Source organism: Apium graveolens, chromosome 2, assembly GCF_009905375.1.
Source record: "Apium graveolens cultivar Ventura chromosome 2, ASM990537v1, whole genome shotgun sequence".
Lineage (NCBI taxonomy): Eukaryota > Viridiplantae > Streptophyta > Magnoliopsida > Apiales > Apiaceae > Apium > Apium graveolens.
In genome coordinates this window covers 214,695,538-214,708,834 of record NC_133648.1, presented here as the reverse complement: position 1 = coordinate 214,708,834, position 13,297 = coordinate 214,695,538, and the positions used below count along the sequence as shown (strand labels likewise).

At 37.0% G+C, this 13,297-nt stretch overlaps 1 protein-coding gene and 1 non-coding gene across 2 annotated transcripts; one reads left to right on the top strand and one right to left on the bottom strand.

Moving 5' to 3' along the window:
* Positions 1-7,016: 7,016 nt before the first annotated feature.
* LOC141710212 (small nucleolar RNA R71) lies at positions 7,017-7,123 on the bottom strand. The gene has a single exon (XR_012570744.1). It is a non-coding gene; the product is annotated as a small nucleolar RNA R71 (small nucleolar RNA).
* A 554-nt stretch (positions 7,124-7,677) lies between these two features.
* Positions 7,678-11,950, top strand: LOC141696791 (uncharacterized). Its single transcript, XM_074500918.1, has 7 exons — positions 7,678-7,767; positions 8,061-8,597; positions 8,721-9,018; positions 9,142-9,317; positions 9,402-9,845; positions 11,111-11,225; positions 11,328-11,950. The coding sequence occupies exons 1-7, from the start codon at positions 7,678-7,680 to the stop codon at positions 11,948-11,950; spliced, it is 2,283 nt and encodes a 760-aa protein (XP_074357019.1).
* The last annotated feature ends 1,347 nt before the right edge of the window (positions 11,951-13,297 follow it).

Sequence of the window (13,297 nt, the reverse complement as noted above, 5' to 3'; positions counted from 1 at the left end):
ACAAAACAAAATAACTCAATTTTCAACTACACATTCCAATCTTTTACACCAATAAATCACAGACAAATAGTATATATCAACACACTGCTGCCAAAACCAAGACACATATTTTATTTAATTTAATACTTCCACAATTACATATTTAAATAATTCAAAAATACACGAGTCGTTATAGTAGCATGCGATTATGTATCGATTATCGTGAGTTGAATAATTTAACCATCAAGAATAAGTATCTTTTACCAAAGATCGATGATTTATTTGATCAACTGAAAGGAGTGGCATGGTTTTCTAATATTGATTCAAGATCGGGTTACCATCAATTGATGGTCAAAGCTGAAGATATTCCCAAAACTGCTTTTCATACCAGCTGTGAACACTATGAATTTCTCGTAATGGCATTCGGTTTGACTAATGTGCTAGCAGCATTCATGGATTTGATGAACAGAGTTTTCAAGAAATAATTGGACAGGTTCATGATTGTATTTATTGATGACATCTTGATCTAGACAAAGACTGAAGAAAAACATGCGGAACACCTAAGAATTGCTTTGAAGATCTTGAAAAAAGAACAACTTTACGCGAAGTTTTCGAAATACGAATTATGGTTAAGAGAAGTACAATTTTTAGGCCATATAATCAGTATTGAAGGAATCAAAGTTGATCCAGCAAGATTGAAGCTGATTTGAACTGGGATAGACCAAACACACCGACAGAGGTCAAAAGTTTCTTGGGATTCGCTAGTTATTTATGAAGATTCGTTAAGGATTTTGCAAAGATAGCTACGCCTTTACCCAAATTAACTCAAAGAAATGAAAAGTTCATATGGGATGAAAAATATGAGGAAAGTTTCCAGGAATTAAAGAACCGACCAATAACCGCACATGTACCAGTGTTATCAGATGATCAAGGAGATTTTGTTATTTACAGTGACGCTTCCTACCGAGGACTGGGATGTGTATTGATGCAGCACAGTAACGTAATTGCATATGCTTCTAGGAAGTTGAAGCCCCACGAGCAGAAATATCCGACACATGACCTGGAATTACCATGGAAGGGATCACCATGGAAGGGATTCACCAGATTTGGTAAAAAGGGTAAACTAAAGCCACGTTACGTTGGTCCATTTGAAATATTAAAGAAAGCAGGGAAGGTTGCATACGAGTTAGCCTTACCTCCCCATATGCATCATATCCATAATGTGTTTCATGTGTCAATGCTTAAGAGATATAATCCTGATTCGAGGCATGTAATAGAGTATGAGCCGATAGAGATTCAAGCTAATTTGTCATATATAGAGAAACTAATAAGAATTCTAGATCGGCAGGAGAAAATATTGAGAAATAAGTTTGTACCACTAGCAAGAGTTTTGTGGAGAAATCCTTTGGTTGAATATTCAACCTGGGAGCTTGAAAATGAAATAATAGAAAAGTATCCCCAATTATTTTCTTAGCGAGATTCTGAGGACAGAATCCTTTTAAAGGGGGAAGGTTGTAACGACTAGGAAATTACAACTGTATTATATCATAATAAAGGTGAATTTTGTGTTTTATTATGTCATTAAGTGTGTTTAGTTGTAAAACCTTAGCTGTTATGTGTTATATGTGTCTCGTGTAGTCAGAGTAATTTTCAGGTACTTATCGGGTATTTTATTTTATGTTAAATGCTTTTGTATCAAAATATACTACCCAAATTTTGTTTTAATAACTGATATTTTATATAAAATAAGTGGCCTTACTTTACCTAGTATGGCTTATACCATATCGATATTCTGAATATCCGGTTAATTTAGAAATTTTCTCGTTTCACGAAAAATGACTTTTCCAGGCCCCTTCGGGTGCTAAACCCCCCCCCCCCCACACAATAATCACATTTTTATTTTTTAGAGTCATGGGACTTTCAAATATTTCATTTCTTTGCATTTTTGAATTATTCACAATTTTTGGGAAATTTTGGCATATATTTTGTAATTATTTGTTATTAAAAATTTAAAAATTATTCCCCAAAATTATTAATTAGGGGCCAATTAATTTTACTAAGAGATATAGATAGGGCCTAAATTTAAATAAGGGTATTTTTCTTACTACTATAAATAGCTGAAATTTTATTAATTAATTATAAAAATCATTAAAAATATTTTATTTTCTGAAAAATCAGTAGTGTGGGTGAGAGTATTGTTCTTGGTTTTGCTCAAAGATCAATATGTGATTCTGAGAGTTTCTGAAATCCAAATCATATCATGTGAGTATCCAAATTGATCCTCTTGACCTCCTCTATATGTTTATGCAATCAATTCACGTTTTGATTCTTTGATTTTAAATTCAAAATTTAGGGTTCTTGACTGATTTTTAGGGCTTCTTGATTCTAAGTTTAAATGAATAAAGTGATTACTTGAATAGCGTGATATAGTTGTTTGCAATCGATTTATGCTATTTATATCATCAAACTATAACTTGAATTGTTAATTCGATTTTTAGGGTTTATGTGTTCATATGCTTTAATCGTTTTTGAATTTGAAGAATCCGAGGTCAGTATGTTGTTAGGGGTTTGATTGTGGATGCGTTAAGCTTTATTTTAAGCTATAGATCATAATTTTCTATCTACGAATGAAGCAAAACAGAATTTGGCAGGAGTTTGGTTGAATTTGATCGGAGAAATCGTTGTAGGGATGATTGAACTTAATTGATGATTGGGTTGTGTTATGGAGGTTGAATGGAGTCGAACCCCTGCGAAATTAGGATCAAACGATGCCTGAATCGACTGGAAATTGAGTTCGACAGAACCTGGAGAGATTCATCGTATTTTTTCGCATTTTTGCCGGACTACTCGATTCCGGGATTGTATGGGGAGGAGATGATCGGGGTTGTGTTGATGTGACTCTGTTGAACGAAAACGCAGCAAAAACTGATTGAAACAGAGTCGATTCAACCGGGAATTTAATTGCCAGAAACTGGAGATCGGTTGCCGGGGTTTCAAATCTGCGACCCATTAGTTTCTTCGCGACTCGGATTGAAACCCGGTTCCAACCCGGTTTCGATCCAAATAAACCACAATGTATTTCTAGAAAATTAGTTTTATTTAATTAAAATAAAATAGTTAATTAATTCAATTAATTAATTTATTTATTTTATAAATAAATCTGAATTATTTTGCAAAATTTGAAAATTATTAAATAATTAATTAATTTAGTTATTTATTTATTATTTAGTTATTTATTTATTTAAATTGATTAGTTATTTTGATAATTAATTAGTTTAATTTGAATAATTCAATTTAAATTCATTTTAACTCTAAAAATTATGGAAAAATCATTTTTTATTCTAATTTTTCCTAAATAATTATTTAAAAATATATTTGAGGTGTAATTAATTTGAATAATTGATTATTTTGAATAATAAATTGATTTATTCTCATTTATTGATTAATAATTAAACCATTTTTCCGATTTAATCGAAACGAAAGCCTTAGACTCAGAAAAATGATATGATTTTAATAAAAATTAGATTTAAATTTTAATTTCTTTAGGAAGCAATCCGGCTCTCGATATTTATTTAATTATAGACCCTATTAATTATAAATACAAGTCCAATAAATTCCAAAAAAATTAGAAAACGAGTCAGATATCGTTCGATAATGCGAATACTGATTCAGTTTCAATTCTAAAAATGTTTTAAGACCTAGAGTGACTATCTGACTTATGTGCTATATGATTTTTGTTGTCAGTCGAGTCTTAATTGCTAGATAATTTTTATACGAGTCAGTTATAATCATACGGATAGACGATAAGGGCTACGTAGATTCAGGTTGATATACAAATGAGGTATAAGTCAACTAAATGAGTATCTTTCTTTGATAGATACAAATCCATCAAGGAAGGTCAAGCCATCATTTGAGAATTGGGATAGACTCGAGGTAGACCACGTATCAGGCAAGTTTTCCCTTATTCTAAACCCAGAATAGTAAATTGCTTTATCTTATTCAAATTCCTGATTCAATAAACATTGATTGTTCCTATTCATATACACTGATACACAATTATTGTTCTTTTGATCATACTTTTCATTTAATTCCTGATTACTCTTGACATCACGATACTCTATTCTTATTCCAATAGAATACCTCAAACTATATCGCGATGTGAATTTTAATGTTGGGATACTTCAAACTATACCTATTATTCCGGATGTTAATTCATGGACTAAATGGTTATAATTAGGGCCAAGAATGAACTGGACCCTTGAATGAATTACGGAGGCCTGAAATGAGCATGGGTACCTTGTTATGATGTGGGTCTATGTGAATGGCATAGATCTGTATTATATCTGACTGATCAGCAAATTACAATACTGTGATTGATATGTCCATTCTAATTTATTGATAATCTCCTATATTGGCTTTCATTATCATTTTCAGAGATATATAATTACACATACAATCAGATTACCGGTTAATTTAACTTTATTTTAACACTGTATATATTGTGGAGTTGCTGAGCAATTATGGCTTGCCCCTTTGTTGTTACTCACCTTGTTTTTCAGTTGAAGCAGATAATGAAACACATTCGTACCCGAGTGGTAAAGAAGCGAGTCAAGAGGCGACACCCTCTGGCACCAAGGGTGTTAATTCCGATAAAAGAAGAGAGCTTTGAACTTCCTGAGTAGGCGTAGTGTAGATAAATGTAGTATTTAATTGAATAAATGAATTTAATTTAAAACATGTTTAGATATTTGATTTGTAATAAAGAAAACTTTATGAGACTTTAAATTTTCGGGTTGTAATAAAGATTATGGTTTGTTCTTGTTTTCATACCTTAACCTTAAAGATCCTGTATAGAATATAAAGGGGTTGGATATATGTTTGTATAATTATTAAACATGGTTGTTATATGTTAGTGATTGACAAGTAACCCCCGGATCTAAACCCCGGATTTGGAGGGCATTATTGATAAGTGGAATTTATATCTACTTGGAATGCTTCATATCGGCTTAATTCGGTGTCTTGGACACAAGTATGTGGTGTTTTTAATGTGTTTTTGTGTGAAGTCATTACAGGGCACTAGTCAGAAGGAAGAAAGGAGTTTTACAATGTTTTATGCTAGTAAGAGGTCAGGAATAGAGTTTCGAAAGATCGTACGAAGAAAGGAGCACAAAACAACAAAAATCGGAATTTTGTCAAAAGGCAGGCGCGCCCGCGCCAAAATTGGGGCGGCCACGCCAAAAAGTCCAGCAAGGCAGCGCGCCCGCGCCAAAGGCAGCGCGCCCACGCCAAAGGCAGCGCGCCAGCGCCAGTATATTTTTGCAGAATCCTAATTCTATTATGATTCTGATTGTCTAAGAGTCCAGGTCCATTTGGGGCTTATATATAAAGTTAAAAAGACGTTTTTAATAACAAGGAAGCCAAGAGAACATTACGAAGACCTAGAACACACAAGACGGCTAAGGAGAAGAAGAATTAGGTTCATACTTTTGTTTTCTTCGATTTAGGCGATACTTTTGGATGCTTGTTTTTTCTTTGTTATAAATCCTATTACTTTTATATTCTATTGTAGTATTATGAACTTATTTAGTATCATGTTTTCATTGGAACCCATGCTGACGATATGTTCGATCATGAACTAATCGTTGTCATGGGGTTCTAGCGGATTTATTTATGGATTTCAATAGTTGATTGTTCTGATCTTTAGTGTGTGGTGATTTTTCATTTCCTAGTTTGGTTATGCTTATTTTTCTTTGATGTGTAGCTAATATCTAAGATTCTTTGTTAATCTCTATTGAAGCGACAGTGAATATAGAGATTTAGAACTTGCCATGCTAGCATAGGTTTACGTATGAATTGACATGCATAATTCGTAGTGTAATTTTAACCATCTTACACACTCTATATAATCACAATAGCTAACCTGTTCTTGAACTGTTATATTTTTAAAATTCTATAGACATATAGGGTCTAAGCATAATTGGTGTCTACTCAACTTTTATCTTGATTGTGGATGCTTAGTAGTAGGGTATACGTATATCGAAAGATAGCGTATACTTATTTCGTATTATCTGATTAGTTATTATCACCATCGCATGCAATTGATAAAGACATAAACTTTGAATGAAGTATTTAATAAAGTTAGAATCTCATGTTTTATTCTCATATAAGTAATTCACTTTTAATCTCTTAGTTAATGCATGCTAGTATAATCTCTTAGGTAGTTAACCAACTCAATTTGTTCCTTGTCTTAGTTGTGAACGATAATCATACATTGTTGCATAAGTGCATAATCTGAACTTAACCTAAACCAATCCATGTGGGAACAAACTTGACTTATATCTTATACTATTTGTGATCACGTGCGCTTGCGTGTATTTTCAGGTATGTTTTAGTGCGAAAAAGTTTTTAGCACTGTTGTCGGGGATTGGTGTTAAATTTTAGTTTATGTGCTTGACATCAGTGGTCGTTAAAGTTCACTGACTCAGATTATTTTACTTATAAAGTTACTTTGTTGTGTTTCAGGTACTCTAGAGATCGCGTATACGAACATGTTCTCAATCTCGTAAGGAAACACTGGACGAAGTTGAAGAAGTGGAAGAAGAAGTTTTTGAAGAAGTTGAGAAAGTTGAAGAAGAAGCGATCATTACAATGGGAGAATAGCAGCACCAACAAAAGTGTTGATGGATTTTTCTCAACCAAAGATCAATGACATTCAATCTAGCATTGTTAGGCCAGCTATCGCAGCTAATACCTTTGAGATCAAGCTTGGCACGATTCAGATGGTATAAAATTCAGTCCAGTTTGGGGGTGCTCCAACGGAAGATCCCAATATGCATATTAGGGATTTCATCGAGATGTGCGACACCTTCAAGTTCAATAATGTTTCTGAAAATACTGTGAAATTGAGACTTTTCCCATTCTCTCTGAGGGATAAAGCTAAGAGCTGGTTACACTCTCTACCAGCTGGTTTCTTTGCTACTTGGGAGGATCTTGCTCAGAAATTCCTCACTAAATTCTTTTCTATGGCAAAGACTGTCGCAATCAGGAATGCTCTTACTCAATTCGCGCATCAATCGGGTGAATATTTATGTGAAGCTTGGGAGCGCTACAAGAAGATGCTTAGAAAGTGTCCTCATCATGGAATTCCTGACTGGATGGTGATCAATTGCTTTTATAATGGTTTAGGAGCATATTCAAGACCTATGCTCGATGCAGCATCAGGAGGAGCTTTATGGGCTAAGAGTTATGAGGAAGCTTATGATCTAATTGAGATGATGGCTGCAAATGAATCTCAGAATCCAAGTCAGAGGCTACCACAAGGCAAGGTAGCAGGAATTCTGGAGGTGGATACATTTATAGCTATCGCTACTCAGTTAAAGGTGTTGACTATGAAGGTCGATTCTCTGAACAACTATGGTGTTCAACCGATAATGAGTGTTTATGAGCTTTGTGCAAGATCGCATGTGACGGAGCAATGTGTTATATCAAGTGAGTCAGCTCAGTTCGTGAGCAATTTTCAGAGGTCGCAGCAACATGTTCCTGCTATTATCATCCTAAAAACTGAAATCATCCTAACTTTAGCTGGAGAATAATCAAGGTGGTATGCAACAACCTTACCTGCAGTTTAGAAACCAGCCTTTCAATCCTCCTGGTTTTCAGCAACATTTTGCACCAAGGCAATAATTTTAGCCACACGGAATGCAACAACAATCTCATGGAGGTGTCGGTCCATCTTCTAATGAAAAATCTGAATTGGAGGAGTTGAGGCTTATGTGTAAAAGCCAGGAGGTTAATATCAAAATTTTGGAGAATCAAATAGGGCGGATTGCTAACGCCTTATTAAACCGACCTCAATAAACTCTTCCGAGTGACATAAAGGCTAATCCAGGCAAGAGAGAAGTCAAAGAACAGCTTAAAGCAATCACCCTGAGGTCTGGAAGGGTCGCTAGCCCTCAAAATCAAGAAAAAGAAGATTTTAAAAAAAATTCCAGAATGCAGGCACGCTCGCGCTCATAAGCAGCGCACCCGTGCCCTCCTAAAATTCAAAAATTGAGATTTTTGATGATTCCACTGAGAAAAAGGATGGCGAAGCTGAACCAAAGAAGAATGCTGTTGAAAATACTCCACTGGAGCAGAATACGGGAGTCAAAAAAGTCTATCCGCCATCTCCATATTCTAAAAGGCTTCAGAAACAGAAGTTCGATATGCAATTTGCTAAGATTTTGGATATTTTCAAGAAGTTGCACATTAATATACCTTATGAGGAAGCTCTAAAACAGATTTCAAGCTTTGCTAAGTTCATGAAGGGTATTCTATCTCGGAAGCTTAAAATTGAGGAGTTGGAGACCATTGCTCTAACGGAAGAGTGCAATGCTCTACTGCAACAAAAACTCCCTTCGAAACTTAAAGATCCAGGAAGCTTCGTGATACCTTGTACCATTGGCAATCTATCTTTCAACAAGTATTTGTGTGACTTGGGAGTGAGCATCAATCTCATGCCCTTATCTATCTTCAAGAAACTTGGTCTGCCTGATCCTAAACCGGTAAACATATCTTTACAACTGGCTGACAATTCCATCACTTATCCACGAGGTGTAGTGGGGGATGTCTTGGTTAAGGTGGATAAACTCATCTTCCCTGCTGATTTTGTCATTCTGGACTTCGAGGAAGATAAGAAGATTCCCATTATCTTGGAAAGACCATTCTTTGCTACAGGTCGAACTCTGATCGATGTGCAAAAGGGTGAGCTTACTATGAGAGTTCAGGGTCAGGACGTGGCTTTCAATGTCTTCATTGCAATGAAATTCCCTACTGATGAAGAGGAGGGCTTTAAAGTAGAGTTGATCAACTCTGTAGTGACTTCGAAGCTTGATCAAATGCTAAGGACAAATGCCTTAGAGAGTGCTTTAAAAGGGAATGATAGTGAAGATGAAGAAGGGTCAGAACAACTGCAGTATTTGAATGCTTCTCCATGGAAAAGGAGATTAGATTTTCCATTCGAGTCTCTTGGATTATCAGAGCTTAAAAATTCTCAGGAGCGTCTCAAACCATCTATTGAGGAAGCTCCCACACTTGAGCTCAAACCACTGCCTGATCACTTGAGGTATGCGTTTTTAGGTGATGCATCTACTTTGCCTGTTATTATTGCATCTGACCTTTCAGGTAGTGACGAAGACAAACTCTTGATAATTTTGAGAGAGTTTAAATCAGCAATTGGATGGACTATAACAGATGTCAAGGAAATCAGCCCTTCTTATTGTACGCATAAAATTCTGCTTGAGGAAGGAAGTAAACCAACAGTTGAACAACAGAGAAGACTCAATCCTATCATGGAAGAGGTTGTGAAGAAAGAAATTCTTAAATGACTGGTTGCGGGGATCATCTATCCTATTTCTGAAAATTCATGGGTGAGCTCAGTGCAGTGTGTGCCTAAAAAGGGAGGCATTACAGTTGTGGCTAATGAAAAGAAGGAGCTCATTCCTACTCAAACAGTCACAAGGTGGAGAGTATGCATGGAATATCGAAAGCAGAATAAAGCCACCAGGAAGGATCACTTCCCGCTTCCATTCATCGATCAAATGTTTGATAGGTTGGCTGGTCATGAGTATTATTTTCTTCTGGATGGATATTCGGGCTATCATATTTGCATTGTCCCAGAAGATCAAGAGAAGACCACTTTTACTTGTCCTTTTGGCACTTTCACTTTTTGTCGAGTTTCTTTCGAACTTTATGGTGCACCTGCTACTTTTCAGAGATGCATGACGGCCATATTCTCCAATATGATTGGCACTAATGTGGAGGTGTTCATGGATGATTTCTCTGTGTTCGGGACTTCGTATGAAGAGTGCCTGCATAATCTTGGCCTGGTACGGAAAATATGTGTTGAGACCAATCTGGTGCTCAACTGGGAAAAATGTCACTTCATGGTGCAACAGGGTATCATTCTTGGGCACAAGGTATCTAGCAAGGGTCTTGAAGTGGATAAGGCCAAGGTGGGGGTTGTTGAAAATTTTCCTCCACCAATCTCAGTTAAGGGTATCCGTGGTTTTCTTGGTCATGTGGGTTTCTATCGGCGATGCATCAAAGACTTGTCAAAAATATCTAAACCCTTGTGCAATCTGTTAGAGAAGGATGTTCCTTTTAAATTTGATGAAAAATGTCTAGCTACTTTTGAGAGCTTTAAGAAGAGTTTGACTACAACACATGTTATTACTGCACCTGATTGGAATGAGCCCTTCGAGATGATGTGTGATGCTAGTGACTATGCAGTTGGAGCAGTTCTTGGCCAGAGAAATTAGAACATATTCCATGTGGTTTACTATGCTAGTAAAACCCTTAATGGTGCTCAGCTGAATTATACTACTACAGAGAAGGAGTTTTTGGCGATCGTCTATGGTTTTGAGAAATTCTGATCTTACTTACTTGGGATAAAAGTGATAGTTTTCACTGATCATGCTGCTATTCAATATCTGGTCTCAGAGAAAGTTTCAAAACCTCGTTTAATTCGATGGTATCTATTACTTCAGGAATTCAAGCTAGAAATCAAAGATAGAAAAGGTACAGAAAACCAAGTACCAGATCATCTCTCACAACTGGAAGATCAAGGAAAGCTTCCCAAGACAAGACGTTAATCAATGAATCTTTTCCTGATGAGCAACTTTTTGGGGTGCAAGAAGAAGAACCATGATTTACAGACATTGTGAACTATCTTGTGAGTAATGTTATTCCCCCATAACTCTCTTATACTCAAAGGAAGAAGTTTCTGCATAAGGTGAAGTATTATTGATGGGATGAACCGGGTTCTTGTTCAGACAGGGAGCGGATCAGATTATCAGAATATGCATTACATATAGTGAAACGTAGGGTATTCTGCGAGATTGACATTCTACTGTGTATGGTGGTCATTATAGTGGAGAGAAGACAACTGCCCGTATTCTTCAAGTGGGATTTTTCTGGCCTATGTTGTTTAAGGTTGTTCATCAATTCGTGTCAAGATGTGATCGCTTCCAAAGGGTTGGAAATATGTCCAAGAGAGACGAGATGCCTCTCAATGTTCTTCTTGAAGTTGAGATTTTTTGATGTTTGGGGAATCAACTTTATGGGGCCATTTGTCTCGTCATGCAATAATCAGTATATTCTTTTGGCGATGGATTATGTTTCTAAATGGGTTGAGGTTAAAACCTTGCTAACAAACGATGCAAAGGTGGTGATAAATTTTCTTCATAAGCAGATATTCACATGTTTTGGTACTCCAAGGGTTATAATAAGTGATGAGGGATCGTATTTCTGCAATCACAAGTTCACTACGTTAATGGAAAGATATCATGTGAATCATCGTGTTGCCACAGCCTACCATCCTCAAATTCATGAGCAAGCTGAAGTGTCGAACCAAGAGATCAAGCGAATCTTGGAGAAGGTTGTGAGTCTGTCAAAGAAGGATTGGTCCTTGAAGCTAGATGAAGCTGTGTGGGCCTATAGATTAACATACAAGACTCCTCTAGGAATGTCACTATTCCGGTTGGTGTATAGGAAGGCGTGTCATTTGCTTGCCGAGCTAGAGCATGGAGCGTATTGGGCTTTGAAGAAGCTGAATCAGGACAAGGCCGCTGCTGGAGAGAAAAGAATGTTTGAACTTAATGAACTCGACGAGTTCCATCTTCGGGCTTATAAAAATAATAAGGTATACAAGGAGAAGGTCAAGAGATGGCATGATAAGAGGTTAGTGCGGAAATCATTTGCGCTTGGTCAGCAAGTTCTATTGTTCAACGCTCATCTCCGACTTTTTCCAGAGAAGCTTAAGTCAAGATGGTCAGGTCCGTTCATTGTCAAAGCTGTATTTCTACATGGAGCTATGGAGATTTTTGATAAGCATCTGGACCAAGCGTTGAAGGTAAATGGTCAAAGGTTGAAGCATTACTATGATGATATGGCGAACCGTGAAGTGGTGAGCGTTGTTCTTTCAACAACTTGATTCGAAGATTCACATGAAGCTAGTGACGTAAACCAAGCGCTTCGTGGGAGGCAACCCATGTTTGTTATATAGCAGCGTCGACAAGAAGAGGAAAAAACAACAAAAAAAATTCTGAAATTTTCCAGAAGCACGGCGAGCGGGGAGGCCGCGCGAACCCCCTAGAAAAAGAAAAAAAGAGAGAAAAAATAGAAAAAAATCAGAACAAAAACCACTCCCTACCCGAAAATTAACCTATTTCTACCCTAATTCTATATCCTAAACACTTCTAAACCCTACCCTACCCATCCCTTCACCTATCCAATATATATACATCTTCTCTCATTATACATACATCTACTATATTCTCAAAACCCTAGCTTCTCCTATATACTACTCACATCCTAATCACTATTCTATTATTGATATAGCATCTAAGAGAGTAAGAACCGCTGGGAGTAGTAGCACTCATCCCTCGGCTACCGAGCAATCTAGCATGGGTGGCATGGTGAACAGATTTTAATCTCCGGAGGCACAAGCAGAGTTTAATAGGTTGATGTCTAAGTCGATTGCAAAGGAGATGGGTTTCATGCCCACGATGAAGGATGAGAAGCTTTTGGAGATGATTGTTGAGTTCGGATGACAGACTTTCTGTGAGACACCCGCTGCAGTCTGGATGAGAATTGTGCAGGAATTTTATGCTAATTCTAAGGCAGATAAGAATGGGTTTTATGTGGTTCGTGGGTTGACGATTGATTAAACTCCTGAGGCTATTCGTCGGGTTATCAATCAACCTGCGAGAAAACCTACTGCTGAGGATTGGGTGCAAAAGACTAGGGAGGATTTTGATCTAGATTATATTGTGGCTGAGTTGTGTGTTCCTGGGATAGAGTGGAAGTACAATACGGGCACGTATGAGCTTCTTACTTTTCCATCTTCGTGTATGAACCGGTATGCTAGGGAGTGAAACCTATTTGTGTGTGCAAATATCATGCCATTTTTGCACTCGCACGAGGTTACTGTGGATCATGCTATTTTGCTATGGGGGAATCTGAATGAAGAGTATATGGACCTCAGTTTTGTGATTCATCAGAACATACTGGGTTTTATGGAAGGAAGAACCACGGGGGTGATTCCTCATGCCTATATTATTACGAGGTTATGCACCGCGGTTGGTGTTAGGTGGCCTGAGCATGAGCAGCTACAGATGCTGAGTGCTCTCATTGATAGCTCGATGATTCAGCAGCTGAAGGAGTGGTATGGCGGTAAGGCCGATGAGAAGGGTTTGGGCTACACATATGATCATTTACCGGGTGGCCGGTCAACTGATCAGACTTATGCATGAGGTTCTTTTCAAGCATGTCAGGAAGC